This window comes from Felis catus, chromosome B2 (genome assembly GCF_018350175.1).
Source record: "Felis catus isolate Fca126 chromosome B2, F.catus_Fca126_mat1.0, whole genome shotgun sequence".
Classification (NCBI taxonomy): Eukaryota; Metazoa; Chordata; class Mammalia; order Carnivora; family Felidae; genus Felis; species Felis catus.
This window is the reverse complement of record NC_058372.1, coordinates 77,905,426-77,932,051: the sequence shown is the minus strand read 5'-3', so window position 1 is coordinate 77,932,051 and position 26,626 is coordinate 77,905,426. Positions and strand designations below refer to the sequence as shown.

At 39.3% G+C, this 26,626-nt stretch overlaps 1 protein-coding gene across 3 annotated transcripts in view; it reads right to left on the bottom strand.

Annotated features, from left to right (window-relative positions):
- Positions 1-25,724, bottom strand: part of ZNF292 (zinc finger protein 292) — a 95,556-nt gene extending 69,832 nt beyond the window's left edge. The window contains exons 1-2 of one of the 3 annotated variants that reach the window (XM_045057815.1): positions 25,584-25,724; positions 25,186-25,382 (exon numbers count right to left, since the gene is read on the bottom strand). In XM_045057815.1, coding sequence (XP_044913750.1) covers positions 25,186-25,353 — 168 coding nt within the window. In that variant the 5' untranslated portion in view covers positions 25,354-25,382; positions 25,584-25,724. Of the gene's footprint in view, positions 1-24,268; positions 24,290-25,185; positions 25,466-25,583 lie in introns of those variants that run through there. The other 2 variants (XM_003986354.6, XM_045057814.1) reach the window with 2 other exon arrangements.
- Between the last annotated feature and the right edge of the window lie 902 nt (positions 25,725-26,626).

Below are 26,626 nucleotides of genomic sequence, written 5' to 3'. Positions count from 1 at the left end.
TATATTGAAGACAAAAATGTAAATAAGACCAGAAACCATAAAACTCCTAGAAGAAAACAGAAAAAAGCTCCTTAGCAATCACTGCTCTTAGCAATGATTTTTTTTGGAATATGACACCAAAAGCGCAGGCAACAAAAGCAAAAATAGACAAGTGGGACTACATCAAACTAGAAAGCTTCGGTAGCAAAGGAAACAATCAACAAAATTAAAAGGAAGCCTATGATATGGGAGAAAATATTTGCAAACTATATACCAATAAGGGGTTCATATCTGAAATGTGTAAGGAACTCATGACTTAAGAACAAAAAAAAATCCAACTAAAAAATGGGCAAAGGATGGAGACATTTTCCCAAAGGAGACATACAAATGGCCAAAAGGTATATATAGGAATAGGTGCTCAGTATCATTCATCAGGAAAATACAAATCAAAACCATAATGAGGGGTGCCTGGGTAACTTAGTTAAGCGTCTGGCTCTGATTTCAGCTCAGGCTCTCAGGGTTGTTAGATCGAGCCCCATGTCAGGCTCCATGCTCTCTCTCCTCTCTCTGCCAGTCACCCAATGGTGTGGGTGCTCTCTCAAAATAAATAAATAAACTTAAAAAAATAATTTATGGTATGCCCATACTATGAAATGTTTCATTTAAAAAGAATGAAGTAGTTTTGAGTCTGCTTTGGAATCTGTGTCTCCCTTTCTCTCTCTGTCCATCCCCTGCTCATGTTCTATCTCTCAAAAACAAACATTAAAAAAAATTTTTTTTTAAGAGAGACAGCATGCACAGGGAGGGGCAGAGAGAATCTTATGCAGGCTCCACACTCAGCTCAGAGTCTGACTCCAGGCTTGATCTCACAACCCTGAGATCATGGCCTGAGCTGAAATCAAGACACTTAACTGACAGAGCCACCAAGGTGCCCCTTAAAATTATTACTGTTACTTAGATTGGCATATTGTGTTAATTGAAGGAGGCTTTTTTTTTTAAGTAACTTCTTAGTAAGATACAATACATGCCATATGAATTTCATGTTGTATTTTCTTGCAGGAGCTACCCTGAAACAAAAAATACATATTTGACAGCAACATATGAATTATTTTCTTCTCTATTATTCTTACTGTTGCAAAAATCCTATTTTCCTTTAAGATGATCAGGTTCATTCCCCTATAATTATCTTTATCTAGCACATTACACCCTCACAAAATTTCACATGTCAAAGAACAAAATAAAATACCATTGTTTCCATTGCAAGTGAGGGGGCGGAATTTGTATTTGTAACTTAAAAAAATTTTTTTTTCTTAACGTTTATTTATTTACTTTTGAGAGGGAGAGAGACAGAGGAAGAGAGAGCATGTGCACGCACAAGCAGGGGGAGAAGCAGAAAGAGGGAGACACAGAATCCGAAGCAGGCTCAAGGCTCTGAGCTATCAGCACAGACGCGGGGCTCAAACCTAGAAAGTATAAGATCATGACCTGAGCCAAAGTCAGATGCTCAACCAACGGAGCCACCCAGGCACTCTCTTTTTGTAACTTTTTTGAGAAGTATTTTTTTTCCCTTTCAAAAACATTCACTGTACACATAGCAATTATATCCCAAGTTTTAAAAAATTAGGCTCCTCTACAGAAAAGATCATTTGCTTTTAGGGACGCTTTGGTGACTCAATCGGTTAAGTGTCCAATTCTTTCTTTTTTTTTTCAATTTTTTTCAAGTTTGTTTATTTTGGAAAAAAATAAAGTTTATTTTGAGAGAGAGAGAGCACGAACTGAGTAGGGGCAGAGAGACAGGGGAGAGAGAGAATCCCAAGTAGGCACTGCACTGTCAGTGAAGAGCCTAATGTGACGCTCAAACCCACAAACTACAAGATCATGACCTGAGCCGAAAACAAGAGTGGGACTCCCAAATGACTGAGCCACCCAAGTGTCCCAAGTATCCAACTCTTGATCTAGGCTCAGGTCATAATCTCACGAACCCAGCAACTGAGCCCAAAGTAAGCACAGAGTCTGCTTGGGATTCTCTCTCTCTCTCTCTCTCTCTTTCTCTCTCTCTCTCTCTCTCTCTCTCTGCCCCTCCCCCACTTGTGCTCTCTCAAAATTAACTTTTACGGGCACCTGGGCGGCTCAGGTCATGATCTCGCAGTTGGTGGGTTCGAGCCTTGCATCGGGCTCTGTGCTGACAGTTCAGAGGCTGGAGCTTGCTTTGGATTCTGTGTGTGTGTGTCACTGTCTCTGTCTCTCTGCCCCTCCCCCACTCATGCTTTGCCTCTGAAAAAAAATATTAAAAAAATAAAAATAAACTTTTTAAAATATAAGAATAAATATAAATTTACTTAAAATACTAACTAGATAAATGTTCCATTGGTAAGATCATCATCTACAGAGCCAGGGACATCAGTTTTATCTTCAATTATACCTCTACACTAAGTTGTCACAAACAGTGAAGTTAAAGCAGTAGGACCAGGAGGTAGGAACCCCTCAAACAAGATTCTGGTATCCTACTGTGTTACTGATTTTACTATAAATAACATAATAACATAATTTATTTATTGCAACATACAGATTCATTACTTCTGTACCAGTATATAGGCTATTGGATATAGATTTAACAAATGTTGCTATAAAATCAACAATCAATTTTATTCTTTCCTCCTTCAATATCTTGAGACATCATCATTTATTTTAAATACATATCACACCTTCAAAGAGAAAGCTAGAACTAGGGTGCACAAAAGCCAACACAGAAGTCAGAAATCCAGTATCCACTGAATTGAGAAGAATTCCTGGGAACTGAAGGCAGTATTAACAGAACACTAATCAAATGCACAGAAATAACTGCAGATATGTGGCAAATGTTATGAAAAATATGAAGAGATCTTAAAATTAGCAAAGCTACTGATTTTAAAACCTCACACGAAAACTCAAATATGAAAATGATGAACAATCAAATTTAGAGGTCTACAAGTAAAACATTTAACAAGTCAGCACTACTAAGAAATCAGTCACAACAGCACTTCTGTGTCTCCTTTGCCTTACCGGTCCCACATCCTCTGGAAGTATGGGGTGTGCTTTTCTTTTAATCCAACCTCCTATTTGGGTAACTTTTTATTTATTTTTTAATTTTTTTTTAACATTTATTTATTTTTGAGAGACAGAGAGAGACAGAGTACTAGTTGAGGAGGGATAGAGAGAGAGAGGGAGACACAGAATCCGAAGCAGGCTCCAGGCTCCAAGCTATCAGCACAGAGCCTGATGTGGGGCTGAAACTCACAAACCATGAGATCATGACCTGAGCCGAAGCCAGGCACTTAACCAACTGAGCCACCCAGGTGCCCCTTGGGTAACTTTTTAAAAGATAATTCACATGACTGTCATTTGTTAATATTCAAAAAGAAATGACCAGGGGCACCTGGGTGGCTCAGTCGGTTGAGCGGCCGACTTCAGCTCAGGTCATGATCTCATGGTCCATGAGTTCGAGCCCCGCATCAGGCTCTGTGCTGACAGCTCAGAGCCTGGAGCCTGTTTCAGACTCTGTGTCTCCCTCTCTCTGACCCTCCCCCGTTCATGCTCTCTCTCTGTCTCAAAAATAAATATACGTTAAAAAAAAATTAAAAAAAAAAAAAAAAAAGACAAAAAGAAATGACCAGGTAGAAATTTTTTGAGCTATCAGATATGCTAATATCTTAATAGAATTGAAAAGTTCTCACTTGATGTTTAGATTGTTTAGAGATATATTTAACCATGAAAACATATTCATTCCATTCCCTCATCCTTAACAATTTTTGGCACCAGTGGCTTTTAAGGATGACTCCTGCACAATTACAATCCCAGTAGAATGAATAAATGAATTTTACAACCATAGTGACTTTATTAATACTAAATTTAGTTTCCATGGATGAGGTGATGACCCAAATATGCCATGGATATGAGGGGAAAAGTACTGGTACTAATCTACAGGCTTAATGTTTAAGTATAGTATGTAATTTATTTCATTTTAGCCTACTGCATCGAATAGGGTCCAACCAAGAAATAGGAATCACACAGTAATTTGAAAATAAAAAGTTTCATTTAAAGAATTATTAATTATAACAGAGGAGTAACACATATAAATGCATGGAGAGAATACTAAAGAATACCAGAAGACTCAGTGAGAGTACCCAAGGCAGAAACAAACGTAGAAGGCCGTTCCCCAGAACTAGGGTATGGACCAAAGAGAAGGTGTGGTTGCAGCCTACTGGATGGCAAAGAAGCTCACCAGGTTGGGTTGTATGGGCCTAACAAGCTGGTTAGTGAGCACACAAAGGGAGATGAAACCGGGAGCCTGACCCAGCAGTGGCTGCATAGGAGAGCAATAGGAAAACAATCCTCTGTGGTATAAGCAGATGTGCAGGGGGAGTTGGGGTGTTGGCTGCTAGCTCTCCAGGAAGGAGACATGATATCTGGGGTGTGCAATGTCCATGGCAGAGGAACTGGTGAGGTGGTCACTAAGTTGGGGCTGGGGTTGTAAGTTTACCAAGAATGTGTCTACTGTGGGCATTCTCTTGGGGCAGAGGACCACTAGATGTCCCCATACCTGTGCCACTAGTAGCCATGCAGAAGGAATAAGAAACAAAAACAGAAACCCCTTCCTTGTGTAGTGTCCCCTCAGTATCCTCTACTGACAAAGTTTAACATCAATCAAAGAAGAAATGCTTAAAGCATCCAATATCACAGAGCAAGTAACAGAGTTGATTCAGAGCTGAGAGGGAATATGATAACCGGCACACTTAATACTCAGGTGTCTTCATAAAGGGTAAAGCATGACAAAAAACAAACTGGAAATACACACAACATCAAGTGTGACTAAAAGGCAATAATTAAAAAAATTTGCTGTCACTGCTGTCATTTCTCCAGTACAATCTGAAAACGGGAAAAATAAGCAAATATATTATTATATTTAAGAATATATCTCAGAAACCTCAGCTACTCATAGCACTATAAACCAGTGGTTTTCAAAGAGAGAGAGTATACAGTGAAGGACAAAAGCGGGGGGACTTTTTCTATTGAATATATCTAAAACATAAACTTTATAATTCAGTACTCAGACCGAAATAAGTATATAAGCTGTAATAATAGGTATATGTGGAGAGTGTGTATGTGTGTGTGTGTGTGTATACATACTCTCTCAAAATATCTTACTGTACTGTACTAACCCTTCTTCTTAGGATAAAACTATAAAATGCCTACGTGATGAGACAAAGTGAGGTGAACGATATAGGTACTGTGATGTAGCATTAGGCTACTAGTGACCTGACTATATGTCAGAAGGAGGATCGTCTGCTCTGGACCACACATGATGATGGGTAACCAAAACTGCAAGAACAGTGAAATAGTGGATAAGAGGGGGGACTACAGTCTATAAATATAAATATATATGATTTATAATCAGACATTCCTATACTGAGGCTTCATATTCAAATGTTTACTGATAGAATACTCAATTAAAAGCAGCTTAAATATCGTCGATGTAAACAATGACCCAATTTTTTCCTATGATTTTTAGGTACTTCTTTGTGCCAAATAAAGAGACAAAACACCTTACAAATGCAGATTTTTTTCTTAATCCAACAAAGAAATTATCTTACTTATACACAGAGCTTAGAAACCGATTTCTTCAATCAGCTGCTCCCATTATAGTTTATAAATATCAATCACCTTTATAAATTTTTTATTTTAGAGAGAGTGAGAGAGTGGAAGCAAGGAAGAGGGGCAGAGGGAGAAAGAGAATCCCAAGCAAGCTTCACGCTCAGTGCAGAGACTGACATGGGCCAATCCCACTACCCCAAGATCATGACCTGTGCCGAAATCAAGAGTCAGACGCCCAATGTACTTACTGAGCCACCCAGGCACTCCTGTATCAATTACCTTTAAAAGATTCATACATTACTCAAATAAATTCAAAACTAATAAAATTCCCACTATTGCTAAACCAAGAGCCCTAATTAATACGTTCTTAAATAAGGCTAGTAATTAATCTCCACTACAATAGTAAAAGGCTTACATTCATTATTCTACTTTCCTAAAGTTTAATTTCAAATTCCTGGGGTGCTTGAGTGGCTCAGTCGGTTAAGCTCAGGTCATGATCTCGTGGTTTGTGAGTTCAAGCCCCAAATTGGGCTCTGTGCCGACAGTGCAGAGCCTACTTGGGATTCTTGCTCTCTCTCTGCCCCTCCCCTACTCGTGTTTTCTCTCTCAAAATAAATAAATAAAACTTAAAGAAAAAGGATATCAAATTCTTCAAGTTTACTATTACAAATTCCCTCTGTACCCTAAAAGAAATGTCAAAAAACAACACCTATGGATTCCTCCCTAAAGGAAAAAAAAATTTATTTAATTTGCGTTTTGCTTTTTGTTTTTTAAACATTAAATCATAGTTACTTACTTAGCCAAGTTATTTACTTCTCTGTGCCTTAGCAATCTCATATAAATAGGAATAGTAATTCTACCTACTTCAGAGAGTTGTTGAGAATTGAGTTCATCTCTCAATTTCAATCTCTCTCCCTTTCTTGCCCCAACATACACACACACACACACACACACACACACACACGCACACACATGTTCTCTCTCTCCCACAAATACACACATTTTTAATAGTTCCTGGCACACAGCATTTAATAAATATAAGCTATTAAGATGACTGTTATTAATCATATACTCATGTATACTTCATAAGAACTATATGTATTTGACCCAACTCAATCCTTGCCTGAACACTGATACCTAATGTGAGAACTGAGATGAAATAAAAGTGGTCAAAAGAAACCTAATTTCAGTAAGTAACAGCCTCTTAGGAGCACAAAATTCACTCTACTCTCCAATAATTAAAACATCTATTCAAGGGAAAAAGAGGAGAAAAACATTCAACAAGATTTAATTACCTATGATTCAGTAAAATAAGACACGGCCCCTGTTTTTAAGAAGCACCAATTTGGGAGTAAGTTGAGGAGACTAACAATCATAATACAGAAAAACTTTGATAAAAGCCAGAAAAAACATAAAAGTCTAATATAAATAAGGCAAATATGTCATTAAATCCATTTAGGAGTGTAGGAAAGCCTCATTAGAAATCTAATACCTAATAATTTTATCAGATTGAGGGAAAGAAATGTAGAGATATGGGGTTGATAAGAGGAAACACTAAAGGAAAAAGCTAAAGCCAAAGCACAGAGGTGAGGGACGATATGAAAATTATAGTATAAGAACAAAACATAAAGACTTAAGGCTACAGAGAAGAAATATAGCTCCCAATTAGCCAAGCTGGTGCGTTGGGAGCCAGGTCATAAATCTGAACGTAGGCAAGTAAACTTGAATTTTATTTTTCATGGAACAGCTTCTTATGTGGTGCTTACTAATGTGATGGGCACTGTGATGATGCCTCATTTAATCCTCACAATCCTATGAAGTAGTATTATCCTCATTTAATAGGTTAAGGAACTGAATCCACAGCTGCTATATGGTAGAACTGAGATTTCACCTCATGATATCTAACACAGAACCTGAAATCTTCAACAATGGGCTGCCTTTTAAAATCTTTAAGGAGTGCCTGGGTGACTCAGTCAAGTGTCTGACTTCGGCTCAGGTCATGATCTCACAGCTTGTGAGTTCAAGCCCTGTATCTGGCTCTGTTCTAACAGCTCAGAGCCTGAAGCCTGCTTCGTAGTCTGTGTCTTCCTCTCTCTCTTTGCCCCTCCCCCAGCTCATGCTGTCTCTCTCTCTCTCTCTCTCTCTCTCTCTCTCTCTCTCTCAAAAATAAATTAAAAAATTTAAAAAGAGGATTGTTAAAAAATTGTTAAATAAATAAAATCTTTAAGGAAAGTATATGATGTGATATGCTTTAAAAAGATAACTGATTATCTTAGAGACAATATAAAGACAGATTGAAGAGAATGGAGGACAGAAAAGCACCTTCATGAAAAAAAAAATCTTTGAGTTTTCTTGCTGCAAGAAACTAAGTGGCCACTGATTAATATATCAGATCTAGCCAGAGAAGGCTACAGGAAGCAGTGCATGAATAAAATCAACAGAACTTGGTGAGTTGATTGTGGAGGTGAAAGGAGGAGTTAAAAATGGCTCAAGGTTTCAAATCCTAAGTTTAAGTGTGAGTGGGGGAAATGTCACCAATACTAACTACCTTTCTGTTTTGTGGGAGTGGAAGAATGTAAGGGAGAGTGATGAGTACAATTTCAAACATATTTAATTAGAAGTACCTGCTGAACTCCATGAGGAAGAGTTCCAGAGAGCTGGAAATAAGAGCTAAGAAGAGTAGTAAGATCTAAAAGAATGGATACTGGGGCACCTGGGTGGCTCAGTCGATTAAGCATCTGACTTTGGCTCAGGTCATGATGTTGGGGTTCATGACTTCAAGCCCCACATCGGGCTCTCTGCTGTCAGCATGGGGTCCACTTCAGATTTTGTCCCCACCTCTCTCTGTACCTCCCCCACACGTGTGCTCTCTCTCGCAAAAAACAAACATTTAAAAATAAGTAAATAAAAGAATGGATAACTGGAAATGCTATCCAGAGTGACAGGGGATGCTGTCAGAGTGGATGACAACTGAAGATTAGTATGTAAATCATGGATTATCAACTAGGGCATCATGAGCCTCTTTCTGATGAGACTCCAATTTCAGACACAATGATAAAGTGGGAAAAATGGTTGAGGGTTACTCATGAAGAGTGCAAGAAAGAAAAGAACATATGAGGAAATGACACCAAAAAAAAAATCCTGAAATACTGAATCTAGCCTTTTAAATAAATCAATGGTAGCTAATAATTACTGTGGAACTGCAGCAGGTAAAAGGAAGAGTCAGTGAAGGTGACTAAGGAGCAGTCACAAAAGGCAGAAGATTAGGAGAGCAGTGTAAATAAATCTGAAGGGAGATGAACTTAAGATCACAAACATTTAAAATGCCAACAGAGGCTGAGCAGGCAAGCTACTTCAGCTTGTAGCCATGAATGAGTCTAATACTGCCAGATTCCTGACATTCCAAGATTAAGCCAAACATCCATATTTCAATATGAAAGCTTGTAACTTTTCATAAACTTTTTTAATGTTTATTTTTGAGAGAGACACAGAGAGTAGGGGAGGGGCAGAGAGAGAGGGAGACATAGAATCTGAAGCAGGCTTCAGGCTCTGAGCTGTAGGAACAGAGCCCAAAGCGGGGCTCAAACTCACAAACTGCAAGATCATGACCTCAGCCGAAGTCAGCCATCCAGGGGCCCCAAAGCTTATAACTTTTTAAATAAATGTTTATTTATTTTTGAGAAGGAAAATGCACACGTGAGAGTAGGGGAAGGATGGGTGGGGGGGGCAGAGGATCCAAAGCAGGCTCTGCAATGACAGGAGAGAGCATGATGCAGGGCTTGGACTCACAAACAGTGAGATCATGACCTGAGCCAAAATCAAGAGTCAGACACAGGAGCGCCTGGGTGGCTCAGTCAGTTGAGTGTCCGACTTCGGCTCAGGTCATTATCTTGTGGTTTGAGCCCCGTGTAGGGCTCTGTGATGACAGCTCAGAGCCAGGAGCCTGCTTCAGATTCTGTGTTTCCCTCTCTCTCTGCCCCTCTCCCGCTCATGCTCTGTCTCTCTCTTTCTCTCAAAAATAAACATTAAAAAAAATAAAAAAAAGTCAGACACTTAACTGACTGAGCCACCCAGGCACTCCAAAGCTTGTAATTTTTAAAATGTGGACAATTACACTTTCTTACAAACAATGCAAACACGTGAAGTAATCTGAGCTGCTGGATTGCTACCTGGGTCTACACTTAATAATGTATTACAAATATGCTGAGCAAGTGACCTTTAAAAGAACATTTTCTTTGGTACGATGGGTAGAATCCAAACTGCAAAGGAACGTAAGAAATAAAGACAACAAATATGGTAACTTTCCAAGAAGTGTGGCAGTAAAGATTAGAAAACAAGATTAAAAGGCCACTTTTTAAGGTAGAAGTTTCATATGTGGAGAGACGGACTTAAAGAAAATGAAAAAAATCCTAATATAAACGACCAACAGGGGCACCTGGGTGGCTCAGTCAGTTAAGCATCCAACTCTTGATCTTGGCTTAGGTCATGATCTCTCTGTGACTTCGAGCCCTGCATTGGGTTCCATGGTGACAGTGTAGAGCCTGCTTGAGATTCTGTCTCCCTCTTTCTGCCCCTTCCCCACTTGCACTCTCTCCCTCTCTCAAAATACATAAACTTAAAAGAGGCAGAGAGAGAAAAGAAAAGGAAAAAAAAAAAGATAAGTGACAACAAAGCAAAAAGATGAAAAAGACTTATCTGCAAGTTCAAGGTCAGGAATGATGGAAAGAAAAATGACGAAGACACAGGAAAAGTGGAAAGGTTCTCTGAGGGGGTGGAGAATCTCAACTGCACTGATGGAAAGATCCACTTTCCAGGGAACAGCCACTACTCTGGAAACACTAGGAAGAAAATGAAAGCTCCAGAGAAAATAAGATGAAGATTTGGGGGAATGTGTAAGATGGCATAGGTCTTCTGTATAAACTTTAAAAAAGATTAAAACCTTAGCACTCAGTATATCTGTAGAACTATTTGTGTGTGAGTTGCACTATTTTTTTATTATTGCTTTAATGTTTGTTTATTTTTGAGAGGCGGGAGGGGCAGAGAGAGAGACACACACAGAATCCAAAGCGGGCCCCAGGCTCTGAGCTGTCAGCACTGAGCCCAATGCGGGGCTCAAATTCACAAACCGTGAGATCATGACCTGAGCTGAAGTTGGATGCTTAACCAACTGAGCCACCCAGGCGCCCCTAAGTTTCACTATTAAAAAAAAAAATTGTTTTAAGTTTCACTAGTATTTAATGTTTATTGTTCCTCTGAAAAGGTATGATTTCTCTATTCAGACAACATACATGTCAGCTCCATGCTTCCAGAGAAATAAATTTATTTTAAATCTCAGGTGCCAAAAAATGAGTTTACTTAACATGCATGGTATGTAAAACAAAAGTAAGCAGCACAATTAAAACTCTTTAAAAACTAAATACAATACATGAAAATTGTTAGTGATGGCTTTATTATGTCATTCATAAACTATCTTCACCAGAATACAAAGAAGAAAGGAGTAAAATTAAGAAAAATAAGGGGAAAAAATCCCAGTTGTTTAAGAAAATAATGTCAGAAAAGAAGTATGCCTGAACCCCTTTTATAACTCTGGCATGGTACTGTTTTGTGTTAGATCAGTCCTTGTCAAACTTTGCTGTTTTATACATCAAGATATCAAGTAAGACTTTGGGGTAGAGGAAAGGAGTTCCCTTAACAAAAAAATTTTTTTAAGTTTCAAAACCACTATCTAGATGACAATAAACAGTATTTTACTAATATTAATATTCATGAGGGGCAATTTCAGATCTAGTCCTCTTAAGTGTATTAATATCTAGCATTTACTGTGTACTTCCAGCATCATAATATACAAAGTGATCAGCAAACATTATGCCTTAATCACAACAGCTTGAACACAGATATTATTACCTTGTCTATAGATGAGGACACAGACACAAAACCAAGCCTGAAGTCCAATAAGGGAGTTGTAATTCAAACCATAGTTCAAAATCTATACTTTTAGTTATAATGTAATACACCTTCTCTCATCCCCAGCCTCTCAAATCCCAGGTTTCAAATTTTGGATGAAGGAAAGGTTTCAATGGTAAAGCCACACACAAGTAATCTCTTTCCCCTTCACACCACCAAAATAAAAAGATTTTTTAAAAATATTTTTTGATGTTTATTTATTTTTGAGAGGGAGAGAAAGAGAGAGACAGAGACAGAGAGAGAGCGAGGAAGGGAGAGAGAAAGAGGGAGACAGAATCTGAAGCAGGCTCCAGGCTCTGTGCTGTCAACAGAGCTCGATGCGGGCCTCAAACTCACAAACCATGAGATCATGACCTGAGCCAAAGTCAGATGCTTAAATGACTGAGCCACCCAGGCACCACAAAAGATTTTTTTTATAAATTATCATAAGATCAAATTCCACCTTCTCTAGAATATAGACTTCAAAAAATTTGGTAAATCAGTAATTGTTATTTTTCAAAGTGATGATAATAGATGGCATTGAAAATGACAGTTTCCAAATTATGCTGGGTCATTATCACATATAAAACATCAAAGGTGGTTCCAAAGTAGTCTCTAAGTGTAAATGAAAATGTTTTTATATTTTAACAATCATTTAAAATAACTACGCCTTTTATCAATTCTTACAGCAAAGGTCTGTATCATTTCCATTTCAAGGATAAAGAAACAAAAATTATAAGAAGCATGCCAAGGGTCACAATAAACAATTTTGTGGAAATTAAAACCAGTGTCCTTAGAATCCCAAACCATTAATTCACAGTATCTAATGGGCTGTCAAGAAAAGTATATATGAAAGACAGGATACAAAGAACAGGTTTCTTTCATCAAGGAAAACAAGATTTAGAAAAGATTCGCCCCCCCCCGGGGGGGGGGGGGGCGGGGGGTGTCAAACACCACAAATGGTTTCAATGAAGATAGGTAAATCCTCAAATATCTTTTTTGTGTTAAAAATAATTTCTCTTTGGGGCGCCTGGGTGGCTCAGCTTTCGACTTCAGCTCAGGTCGTGATCTTGCAGTCTGGGAGTTCAAGCCCCACACTGGGCTCTGTGCTGACAGCTCAGAGTCTGGAGGCTGCTTCAAATTCTGTGTCTCCCTCTCTCTGCCCCTCCCCTGCTCACACTCTGTCTCTGTCTCTCAAAGATGAATAAATGTTAAAAAAAAAATTTTTTTTTTAATCTCTTTAAGGTAGCATTTACAACATCAGGTCACGTTTTCAGAAATATTTTATAAACAGGCCACAATATTGTATATACTAAGTCTGACTCACTTCTTGTCAACATATTCAGTTTTACATACTAGGGTGAATTCTTAATTACTAAAGAAACACCTAGTTATGATACAAGCATTCCGAACTGTTTCCTACAAAATATCTTCATGCTGACCATGAACTTCATGATCACTTTGAGAATGTAAGTTTTATTCATAATATCAGTTATTATGTGTAATATCCCAATTTAAGCAGGCAACAATTTTTTTTTTAATTTCCCTAATAGAGCTTTAAAATAAAGTGATACAAATATGATTTGGATAAGTCCAAATCACAGTACATCACAAGATTCAAACTACTTAAGTATCAATTTTAACAAGTATTTTATTAAACTTCATGTTTTATTCTTTAGAAATATAATCTGTGAGGGGCACCTGGGTGGGTCAGTCGGTTAAGCGTCCAACTTCAGCTCAGGTCATGATCTCACAGTCTGTGAGTTTGAGCCCCACATCGGGCTCTGTGCTGACAGCAACAGAGCCTGGATCCTACTTCAGATTCTGTGTCTCCCTTTCTCTTTGCCCCTCCTCTGCTCATGCTCTGTCTCTCCCTCTCAAAAATAAATAAACATTAAAAAAGTTAAAAATATATATATAATCTTGTGAAAGTTTTTTTCAAAATATTAAAAATAAAAATTTGTATTTTGCAGAGTATGAATTGATAAAATGTTAATACTTTTAAGTTAGACATGTAATGTTTCAGGTTTTTTATTGACTGAGACCATACCTGCAAAACTTAGGGAAAGATCAAGAAATGCTTATATAGAAAATACAAAATGTAAGCTATTGATTTGGAGTTAACAAAATTCTAGGGGCATCTAGGTGGCTCAGTCAGTTGAGTGTCCAACTCCTGATTTCAGATCAGGTCATGATCCCAGGGTCATGGAACTGGACTCTGAGCATGGAGCCTGCTTAAGATTCTCTCTCTGCCCCTCTGTTTCTCTCCCCAGCTTAAGTGCACACTTCTCTCTCTCTAATATAAATAAAATAAAATTCTAAATGCCTGGTTTTGATGATAATAGCTCACCTAAAAAAGGTAGTAAAATCACTGCTACTTAAAGGAAATAATTGTCTTTCAAAAATCACATATATCTGCAGGGCACCTGGGTGGCTATGTTGGTTAACCATCTGACTCTTGATTTCGTCTCAGGTCATGATCTCACAGTTCATGAGTTCAAGCCCTACATAGAACCTACACCTGCACTGTCAGTGCACAGCCTGCTTGAAATTCTCTCTGCCCCTCCTCCACTCTCTCTCAAAAATAAATAAATACGGACACCTGGGAGACTCAGTTAGGCATCTGACTCTTCATTTCAGCTCAGGTCATGAGCTCATGGTTAGTGAGTTCAAGCCCTGCATCAGGCTCTGTGCTGACAGCATGGAGACTGCTTGGGATTCTCTGTCTCCCTCTTTGCCCCTCCCCAACTTGTACTCTCCTGCTGGCTCTCTTCCCGCTCCCCCCCCACCAAAATAAATAAACAAACTTAAAAATAAATAAACATTTAAAAAATAAAATACAATAAAATCCTCTCTCCCTCTACCTGCTCCCCCCACTCTGTGCACCCAATACATGTGCACTCACTCTCCAAAAAAAAAAAAAAAAAAAAAAACCACGGCACCTGGGTAGCTCAGTCAATAAAGCATCTGACCAACTTCAGCTCAGGTCATGATCTCATGGTTCATGAGTTCAAGTCCCACATTGGGCTCTGTGCTGACAGCTAGGAGCCTGAAGCCTGCTTCAGATTCTGTGTCTCCCTCTCTCTGCCTCTCCCCCGCTTGCACTCTAACCCTCTCTCTCTCAAAAATAAACATTAAAAATTTATTTAATTAAAAAAATTTTTAAAAATCACAAATATTTGCTTCAATTAACTTTGGTAAACCAAAATTACTACAGCATACATATCTGATATGCTAACTTTCATATATCCCCATAAAACTGGTTGGGGTAGGAATCAAGTCAATTATTAATTACCACTTTTAAATTTAGATTACCTCTTTATAAATATAAAACCTGTATCTACAAGGTATAAAGTTAATATATAACATTGCCTATGTCAGGCATCAATAAGGATGCCAAATGTTCCACATGAATACACTGTCCAGATATTTGAACTGCTTTATTTTAGCCATTTAACCAAATATCTGTCTTCCTAAACAAATGCCTAATAAAATTTAATATTCTCTAATGATTCAGTGTCATACCAAACAAGTATTACATAGTAATGATGAGATCCTATGAAGCAATTTGGATTAAATGGGACATTTAAACAAATGAATGGTATTTAATCCTATGATCTCACAGGTCTTCAGATTAAACAATTCACTATTAGTAAAGGATCTAACAGTGCTTGTTCTGAACATTAAATCTTTCCTCTTCAATTTGCTTAGTCCAGCCTCTAACTTCAAGCTTCACTCTCACCCCAGCCTTATTTTTTCAAAGAAAGCATGAGCTAAAGATCTTGTCCAGATTGCAGAGGAGCTCATATTTGAAATCAAATCCATCCGGCTTTCTACTACATAACATGGCTCCTCTAAGTCAAGTCACAAAGGAAGTAAAATGAACAGGTATACTTGTAAGGAATGAAGAGACCAATTTACATGGAGCAGAAAGTTCCCACTGAACAGTGAAAGGATGGACAAAAATAAACAACAGAGCAAACAGAGCCCTGGGCTAAGGCTTAAATTTGTATGTTATGCTATGCACCAGTATTTCTCAAACTGGGTTCCATGGTCATAATGCAGTTTCCAGCATTCACTGTAAAAAAACTTAAAACTGTATTTTAATTTTGATGCTCCTCCTAAATAAAATATAAGAATGTTCTGAATCAGCTAGAAGGCCAACTGATAAACTCAGGACTGCCTACCTTTGTACTTAACTACTAAACTGAGCACAGTGATGACCCTACAAGTAGTATTTTCCAAACTGCTGGTTATGACTATCAGTGGACTATAAAATCAAGAGCAGCTTTTCAAAATAATAATAAATAATAAAATAGAATGCATCACACATTGTAAGGATATATATGGTTTTGTGATAGTTCAGTGTGACAACTAAGTGCTGAAGTTAAAAAAAAGTTACATCTTAATCTATGAGCTGAGGTCAAAACTTGTAACTGTAAGATCTATAGACTCAGTCTCTTGGGTTTCTGCAAACTCAAATTTGAGAAACACTGTTGTAAGTACTGGACTGCCAATTAGGTACAAAGATAAAAGCAGGATATTGGGGAATTTCATAAATAGAAAGTAAGGTTAAAAGCAAGTTCATCAGTTAAGAAAAAAAGAGGGCCAAAGATTAAGATAAGAACTAGGATGCTATTATTGGACTGTACAATGTATAGACAGCACAAAACACCAAACTGCGACCAAATTTAACATTAAGGTGAACTATTGTAAATAAAGAGGTTGTTCTACAAATTTTCCAAAGTTTGAGTCATGTAGTAGGGATACCCTTCTTCTATTTAAAGAATGAGATTAGGGGCGGGTAGGTGGCTCAGTTGGTTAAGTGTCTGACTTCGGCTCAGGTCATGAGCTCATGGTTTGTGGGTTCGAGACCCACATCAGGCTCTGTGTTGACAGCTCAGAGCCTGGAGCCTGCTTCAGATTCTGTGTCTCCCTCTCTTTCTGCCCCTCCCCCACTGGCTCTTTCTTGCATGCATGCGCACACACTCTCCCTCTGTCAAAAATAAATAAACATTAAAAAAAAATTGTAAGTAAAGAATAAGATTAGTAAAAGAGACTCGATGGGGCACCTGGGTGGCTCAGTTGGGTTATGTGGCTGACTCTTGATTTCGGCTCAGGTCATGATCTCAGCATAGCGTGTAGCCTGCTTGGGATTCTCTCTTTCTCTCTCTCTCTGCACCTCCCTCACATGCCACATGCGCTCTCTCTCAAAATAAATAAATAAACGTTTAAAAAATCTTAAAAAAAAAGACTGAAAATATCTTTTGCAAACTAACAGAAAAGGAACAGAGAGCTGTGCTTTGATTACTGAATATGGGTGACCAAAAAAAAGCAAAGACAGGGCTATAGAGAGGAAAAATTTTAATTTTTTTTTTTTTAACGTTTATTTATTTTTGGGACAGAGAGAGACAGAGCATGAACAGGGGAGGGGCAGAGAGAGAGGGAGACACAGAATCGGAAACAGGCTCCAGGCTCCGAGCCATCAGCCCAGAGCCTGACGCGGGGCTCGAACTCACGGACCGCGAGATCGTGACCTGGCTGAAGTCGGACGCTTAACCGACTGCGCCACCCAGGCGCCCCAAGAGAGGAAAAATTTTAATTTGACCTATAAAAGTGCCTGAAATTGCAGTGGGGAATAAAGGAAAATGAGATATGTGGTAGATCGTTACATAAATGATCCCTAAAGAATCACATCTCCCTGAACCCAAAAGAAGCTGGGTTTGATCACTTGTTGTACCCAAAGGGACCATGGCAAATGCGACACATGCAGAGGTTTAAAAAGCAGTTGTGCAGTAGAACTTGTTCTCTTCCTGCCATGTAACAAAATCCTAGGTTACCTTACTAGATGATAAGAGTGGGGATGAGCCAACCCAACTGAAGAACCTTGACCAACCCACCTGACAACCACAAGACAAATTAGTGAGACCATCTGGGACATTCAGCCCCACACAACCTACCAGCTGACTGCAGACCACCCAACAGACCCACAGACTTGAGAACAGTAATAAAAACAGCTATTCTTCTGGGGCACCTGGCTGGCTCAATTGTTAGAGCATGTGACTCTTGACCTCAGCTGGAACCTCAGTTCCAAGCCCCAACCAAACACCTCTTCTTCCAAAGCCACTATGTTTTTGGGTAGTTTGTCACACTGCAATAAAACTGACTCAGGATACTTCAAGAAAAAACAAAGTTGGGGGTGCCTGGCTGGCTCAGTCAGTAGAGCATGTGACTCTCAATCTCAGGGTTCAAGCCCCATGTTGGGCATGAAGCCTACTTAGGAAACAAATACCAAAGGTTTTACCATTGTGAACTTCTTTTTGTTTGTTTCAATGCCCCAAATTTAGAAAAGAGAGTCTTTAGTCAATGTAACTATATATTATCTACACTTAAAAGATTCATTAAAATTCCTTTGTTTGGATCCTAAACCCTTAGTCTGGTTCTTACACTTTTCTAACCTATTTTTCAAACCAACTCCTGATATTTTCATCCAAGATGCCAGTTTGAAGTTGTTCCATTTTTCTGGGTGTTTATTCCCATCCTTCCCACTTGTTTGGTTATCTAAATTCATTCAAGACCCAATGTAAATAGTGTTTTCCTTTCCTGCCTAATTTTTACTAAATTAATTTCAAAATGACCAGTTCTCTTACTTCATACTCCACTTATTGTATTTATGACTATTTTACTATCTAATATTATTGCTTAACTCAATATATGCCTTAATTTTTCTAAGAGCTTTGAAGGCAGAGAGCTCCATAATGCTCCATAGCTCCCTTAGTACTCCCACATGAGGAATTTAATTATCTAAAATACATTAAGAAAAGATACATGTAATTGAATTTTAACATATCTTCTTGGCTAAATATATGTATTTACAGACCGTTAAGTTTTTGTAATGTAAAGTCAAGGGGGGGAAGGAAAAATTTTTTTTTGTTTTTGAGGTGCACTGCGCAACTCTCAAGGCTGAAAGAGAAATAACAAATCAAGAGGTTCTCCTGGAAAACAATACAGGGAGTATGTAACAAATACATTAATAACAAACTTTCCCTTTTATAAATGAGGCTTCTTTCATGGTGACTGGTTAATTTTATGAACTGGATTTATGTGTGGGAGTTGGAAAAAAACAAGGTAATTTCTCAACTTTGACAGAATTTCAAGGCAAATAAATAGACCAACAATTTCATATAGTTAAGAACATATATTTTCAAAGATTCTTGGTTTTGCAGATTAGTGATATAAAATATTATGAAGAGCAATTGCAGAATACATCTTATCTTGCCCTATTTCAATTTAGGACCAGAAAGTGTCAAAAAGGAGGCAAGCAAAATTTGGTAAAGTTTTCCTTTGCTAAAATTGGCATAAGCATATTCTGGAAAGTAGAATTTAGTATCTCTAATATGAAATCATACTAATTATGAACATTTAAAAATTTATTTCCCCTGAGCATTACCTACACTTTTAAAGTTTAAATGACTTATTACTCCCTCAATACCTAAAGTAATTATCACTAATTAACAAGCAAGCCATCTTTTCTTCTGATTAGAAGTGTCCTAAAAATTAACTTAAGATATCCTCTAATAATCAAAAGAATAAAATTTAGCTTTTTTTAAGAAAGCGAGCATTTTCAAAATACCACTATAATAAAGCTAAGAAAACAGGCAGATAAGCAAAAGAATGAACTTGTATCAAACAGATGAAACTAAAATATACATTAAAATATTTTAACTATATAATTTAAGTACTCAGTAGCTCTTCTAATAGTTTTGATTTTTGTTTCTTACACCAATAAGGCACTAGTTAATACAAGTATTAAGGCCCAGCTCAAATCCTATCTCAGTAAAGCTTTCTCTGATACCCCAGCCAGAGTGCTTACCTCTTACTTTGAACAATTTATTGAAATTATTATGCAAAAAATTAACTTATTTATCTAAATAGCCACCAATAATTAACTAAGCATGGCCACAGACTGGAATTACCATGCAGTTTAAAAATAGAAAAACATAGGGGTGCCTGAGTGGCTCAGTTGGTTGAGCACTGGACTTCAGCTCAGGTCATGAGCTTGTGGTTCATGGGTTCAAGACCCGCATCAGGTTCTGTGCTGACAGTTCAGAGTCTGGAGCCTGCTTCAGATTCTATGTCTCCCCCTCTTTCTCTCAAAAATAAATAAACATTAAAAATAGAAAAACATATGGGGTGCCTGGGTGGCTCACTGGGTTAAAGCGTCCGACTTCAGCTCAGGTCATGATCTCCTGGTTTGTGAGTTCAAGCCCCACATCGGGTTCTGTGCTGACAGCTCAGAGCCTGCAGCCTGCTACAGATTTGTGTCTCCCTCTCTCTCTGCCCCTGCCCCGTTCACACTCTGTTTCTCTCTTTCTCAAAAATAAATAACATTAAAAAATTTTTAAAAAGATGGGGCGCCTGGATGGTGGCTCAGTCGGTTGAGCATCTGACTTTGGCTCAGGTCATAATCTCACAGTTCATTAGTTCAAGCCTGGCGTCGGGCTCTGTGCTGACAGCTCAGAGCCTGGAGCTTCGGATTCTGTGTCTCCCTCTCTCTACCCCTTCCTCACTCATGCTCTGTCTCTCTCTGTCTCTCAAAGATGAATAAACGTTAAAAAAAAGAAAAACAGATTTACACGAGCAACTATGGAGTGATCTCGAAGAGATATTTTTGGTGAATAAAAGCAAGATGCAGTATATAATATGTCTACTTAAATTTTTAAAAAGGACAAATATGTATTTCTGGAAAGATGGATAAAAAAACTATTGGGGAACTGTCTTTGTGGAGGGTGACAGGAGGCCTGGGGTTGGAAGATCAAGTTTTTACTGTATGCCCTTTCTCTGTTTGAATTAAAAAAAAATTTCGTTACACTACATTTTCAATTTAAAAAATAAAATAAAAAAATAAAGTAAATCTGTTAATGATACACTGTCTTTTGACACTTCTTCAACTACCATCTTGAAGTTTCATTTAAATCTTATTATTTTATATACTAGAATCTTCTGTATCTTATATCCCCTGCTAACATCTAAATCTAGTCTTTGCATTAAATGCTTTCTTAAAAGTACAGAATTTTAATTATATCAAAAGGTCAAACCTCTGCTTTAATCAGGACAATAAAGGATGCTGAAATTGCTACCCACTTACCCCAGTAAAAGTGAATTGTTTTAGTAATTGTTTAAGTAACTACTTGCAATTTCTACTAAGGAAGCAGAAATTTTCTTGACCTCTCAAGCTCAGTGTGAATTTAAATATGGCCAAGCATTTACCTGGACCTGTTCCAGATTAACCACATTTCTTAATATGCTAACTATATTATCTTAAAATGAAAAGAGCATAATAACTTTTAAAAGTCTTCCTAATATGTTATTTTTCTTTCTGTTGTGTTCCTCCAAAGAACATTCTGGATATTTAGGCAGAGGAATACTTTTCAGTGGGGTGTAACTGTCCTGATCACCTCAAAAGTTAGCACCCATGGCCCATGGGCACTAAATGTCACTATCACATCCACAGATCCTGCAAATGACAAACTGACCCCACCTATTTTCAAATGCCTTAAAAGAGAGAGCTTCAGGAAGAAAAGGACTATGCCAGTTGAGAAACACTACTTGTATGAATGAAAGCATGCAGATACAAAATACAAACTTATTTCCACAAATCAATTCAACCTTTTCAAATAATTATCGGTCACCAGAAGATAAATGGCCAAAACCAGTGACAATTCATGTATTAATCAACCAGTCATCCAGCCCAGTATATAATGCTGTCAACATCATGCCCCAACAAATCATTCTTCCAACTATTACAATGGCTTAACTTTTTAAGTAATTATTTTAAAATCCTTTAAGAATAATTCTTCGGGGCGCCTGGGTGGCGCAGTCGGTTAAGCGTCCGACTTCAGCCAGGTCACGATCTCGCGGTCCGGGAGTTCGAGCCCCGCGTCAGGCTCTGGGCTGATGGCTCAGAGCCTGGAGCCTGTTTCCGATTCTGTGTGTCCCTCTCTCTCTGCCCCTCCCCCGTTCATGCTCTGTCTCTCTCTGTCCCAAAAATAAATAAACGTTGAAAAAAAAAATTAAAAAAAAAAAAAAAAAAGAATAATTCTTCTATTGAAATGCTTTTGTTTAAACTTCCAAATAAGTAGCTTTCCATTTTACTACACTGATCTCAGAAATAAAAGATACAAATCACAGTTTACTACAATTAGTTGTTTACCTTCCTTCAGAGACTGTAGGCTCCTCAAGCCAGGGACCAGATCTGCCTGGCCCACAGTGTAGGTATTCATTAACGATGGTGAGTGAGTGAGTGAATACTGACCAGGTCTAACACAAAAAAATAGCCCAAGAAGTTCCAACTATAATCAATTTTTATATAGTAATTATCCTGACACAAATAAGTGCAAGAAATTACTTCTGGCTATCCTATATTCTTATTCTAAGCGGATTTTAAGAAAATTAGTAAGTCAGGGTGCCTGGATGGCTCAGCTGGTTAAGCTTCGCACTTCTGCTCAGGTCATGATCTCACAGTTGGGGAGTATGAGCCCTGCAATGGGCTCTGCACTGGCAGTACAGGGCCTGCGTGGGATTCTCTCTGACCCTCCCCAGTGTGCATTCTCTCTCTCTCCTCTCAAAATAAATAAACTTAAAAAAAAATAAAATTAATAAGTCAATTACATTACCCATATTAAAGCTAGCTTGCAAAGATTTAAGGAAATTTTTGAGTTCTGACAGGTACTCTCTCACGCTCATCCTTTCCCACCTTTCCCTCCTCCTACTTCAGCTTTAAGCAAATGTTCAGGTATAAAAGTAAAAAGGGGGCATACTTCCAACTCAATATAAAGAAAACAATACTGTTAACAGTGAGAAAAATTTAATGTCTTTTATTTCTACTTTACTTCTCAGAACGCAATCTATTGTACTTAATTAAAAAAAAAATCTACTAACTAGGATGTATAAGCAACTTCTACTTATGTAGGTTTCACCATATTCTCCAGAAACTCATCTGTTGCTGAGGTAAAAACTCAAAATATAAACTAATTCATTTCTTTAAACTAATTCATTTTTTAAAATAAATGCAAGTTAGGATCACACAAGCACTAAGCATTAACACATAGAGAATATTAACTCTGAAGCCCACTGACAAATATTTATCTTTGTCTTTCTGAAGCATGTAAATATCCCAGTTTTGTGGGAAACCCTTACATAGAAAAAGCTAATCTCAACGCTAGAAATCAGGACATAATTTCTAGCTCCCTAGCATTTCAAGTACTGTTTTTAGATTGCTCTAATAAATTCTTTGTTAACCACTTCTTTGCTCAACTCATATCAGAATGTTAAGTAATAATGGCTGGGATACAATTTTAAAGAAACAATTATGTTTCAAGTTACCTCCCATTTAACAAAATCACTAAACAGTAACAGGTTACTTAAAAACAACAACAACAACAACAACAACAACAACAACAACAACAAAAGAGTATGTTCTAGAGGGATCAAATATCAGATACATTCTAACTGTTCAAGTAATGGAGATTACTTTCAAATGCATTTAAATTATTGTGGGATTTTAATGCACGAAATATTTCATTATTCTTGAAATCCACAAATCCAGTATTTGTTTTATTATGTTTCCTGTAGCATGGGTCAATAAAAACTATTTACATATTATAAGACTAATAGCTTAAAAGGAATACAGGAAATTCTTTTCATATCAATAAAAAGAAATGCTGCTTCATCCATTAAAAATACTTTTGAAAGTGATAACTTTATGATGTGGCATACACTCAAAAAAGTCCTACCTGCATGAGATTCCATTTTCCCAGAATTATTAATCCTGCGTAAAAATATTGCTGGCCAAGTGTATTTACATTAATTAGCCTTAAACCCATCTGTGGACACTGCTATCTGAAAAGTATCTTTAAGCAAAGCTAGACTTTAATACTTTTCAAAGGCTAAAAATCAGACTTCACTTATAAAGAAAGACTTTCCCTTAAAAGGGTGTTAAGTATTCTTTTATATCTAAAATAAATACATCTAAAAGACCAATTAACAAGTTGGTAGTTCCAGGCAGGTCAAATTGGCAAATTTCAACAATTCTTTAAAACAAGGATTCAAAGGAATGATGGAATCTCTAAGTTTGACACAAGTATTCACCAGACCTAGAGTACGCTAAGTGGGGAGCTTTCACATTGCATATACTGCTAGAGAAGTCACCACCTAATCTGACAAAGTTGTTTTTTTTTTTTTTTAGATAATGAACTACTACCAAATAGTGACAATAACTTGCATATTGAATTTTTTGTAGGTGTTCAAGTATCCCTTATCTTATAAAGAAAAAATTTCAGAACTTGGAGGTGAAAAATTAAAATGAAATCTATTTGAATATTCTAAATGGTCCTCCCATTGTTTGGCTTAAGCTCACTATGTTTCCAAAACAATTTCTCTATGATGATACATTCACAAATAAACTCTAAATGGGACCTGCAGATATGGTCTTTTTCCTCCTCAAGACAATCTAGCCAAAATCTTCACCACAACCAGTAACAGCACCTTGAAATTTCAAACGTAACTGGAGGGTTTTTAATCAAATCCAAATGTAGACCCAAACTCTCCGATTGCTATCAAGCAGTGTTACTAGCATTCCAAATCCTGCTTAGAACGCAGTTACTGGAAAGCAGTGTCCTTGTGCAAGAAAAGGAAGGAAAGGTCTGAAACTGACCTGAGCACAGGTCCACAAGAACCTCAATCCTCTCTCCTTTTCACCAGAATGCCAAATAGGGAAGGATCCAAGTAATAAGGGTGGCGGGGAGATGCGGGAGGAAGGGCAGAGGAAACCGTACTCCTCCAAGGGTGAAAGCAAAAGAGAAGCGGACTCTGGAAAGCCGCCCCACAAAAACATTCGACCGTAGGAGCAGGGGAGAGCTCCTCTCCTCTACCGAGGAGAGCAACCTTCACACCATGGAAGTGGTGCACCAAGCAAGCAAAGGCAGGAAAGGACAACCTCTGCGCCCCCCACCCCCGAACGTCTCGGCTAGCTCCAAGGGGTCGGCGGGGACTGTTCCCAGAACGTCAACAAAGGCCCCTTCAGTCCTAAGGCGAAACTCGAACAACAAAGGCCGGGAGACAGGGAGGACGGGGCCGGGGGCGGGACGGATGAAAGCAGGGGGAAGCAAAGGAATCAAACCAGTGGGGGCGGAGGCCCGTCGGAGTGGGAAACCAGAGGCGCAGAGGCGGGGGGCGCGGTAATCCCCAGTGCACAATAAGAGGAGGAGGAAAAAGGGGACCTGGCCTCCATTCCTCCCTTACCCTCTCCCTGCGGCGGAGAGGGCTCCAGTCTTCAGCCGTCTACATCTCCTCAGCCTCGGGGACCGCGCAGTCCCGAGTTCGGGGAAGGAAAGGGGCGGGGGGATTTTCCGCCCTGACCACAACTCCCTTCCCCCAGTTGGGAACTGCCGACAACAACCGCCACAACGGCAGCCACACAAAGGCGCCTGCCTCGTACTCTCCGCTCCCGCCTGGGCGGCGGCGCCAACGATGCCCCAGCAGCGACGACCACCGCTCGGCCGCCAGGCGCTCGCTCGCCCTCTTCCCTCTCTAGCTGGGGAAAAGGGGGAGGGGACCCCCAGGCGCCCTCACCTGGCACAGCTGCTGACAGTACTCCGTGGCCGCTTCCACGGCCGGCACGCGGCTCTCCCGCAGCTGTCGCTCCAGCTCCTGCAGCCGCTCGCCCAGGCGCTGCAGCTCCGCGACGCAGCCGCCTCCGCCGCGACTCAACCTCTCCTGCTCGGCCTCTTCGTCCGCCATCTTCACACCCCGCTCCGTCGCGTACGCACCTGGGTCACGTGATAACACAATGCCACGTTCGGCGGGGTCACGTGCCGGGCGCGCTCGCACGCCGCCGAGCACGTACAAAGGGCCCGGTGGGGAGGATGGGGGAGCGGGGAGATTGGCGCGAGGGAGCCCGAGGGAGGTGAAGGGAAGGGAAAAGGAAGAGGGCGGGGTTGGGGCGGTGCGGAAAACCGCGGTTTACTTACCCCGAGCGGGAAGTGGGCTGCTGCGGCCGAAAGGGGCGGGCCGGTGGAGGCCTGTTGTCGGTCACGTGGGCGCTGCGACCGTGGGGGGGTGTGGGGGGGAACCCTGGGGAGGGGCTGCCCTCTCGAGTGTCCCGATTCCGGCGTGGCTTTCCCCAATCCCCGAAGTCTTCTACGGACGTATGTCCTAATTCCCCAAGAGGACGGGTGAGCGAAAGCTCTGGGTGGGCTGGGGCAATGGCAGCATTTGCGGTTGGCCTGCAGGCAAGCCAGAGGCAGGGGAAAAGCAAGAAGGTAAAACCTACCCATGGACCACAAGCGTGAGAGCCAAAGTGGGATTATGGACTGTCAAAATTGTCTCGGACTTCTCCCCAGGCGGGCGGAGGAGGGATCTAGTGCCTAAGGTACTAAATCTCACCCCACTTGACTCTCCCCTTCAGCCCCAAGAACGCCTCTCCCCGGGAAACACAATTCTCTAGGGGGTGGAGGCAACAAAGAAAAATAACAATTGGATCAGAACAGAATGAGGTTGAAATCCTCCCTCTGGAGAACGGAGCGAATTCATGAAAAGCATAGCTTAAAAGATTTCACTCTGTGCAATTGTGGACGTTGTAACCAGACGATTTTTAAATCACGAAAACATTCCTAGAATAAGTGATAGCCAGCTAATCTGTTTCACTATGATTTAAGAGTTTTTCCTACACGCTACAGAAATCACCATCACTGAAAACACTCTATATGAAAGCTTTTGTAAAGAAAGTAGGTCAAGAAAAAAACCAGCAATAACTCCATTAAAAATCACAACGGAGGAGGGGAAGATGATGCTAAGAGAACAAGGTTATCAAGAATGATTATAAATTCAACAGCATTTTTTTCTGATGCTGCAAATAGACATGACATTCTCAACCATATTTTATTTACAATCTGGAAGGAATGAATACCTGACGCTTGAACAAAACAGTAGAAGAGGCACTACAAAAAAGTCCTTAACCCTGAAGTTCAGAATAATAAAATGAATATTTTGTTAGTAGTAGAAAATAAGACGC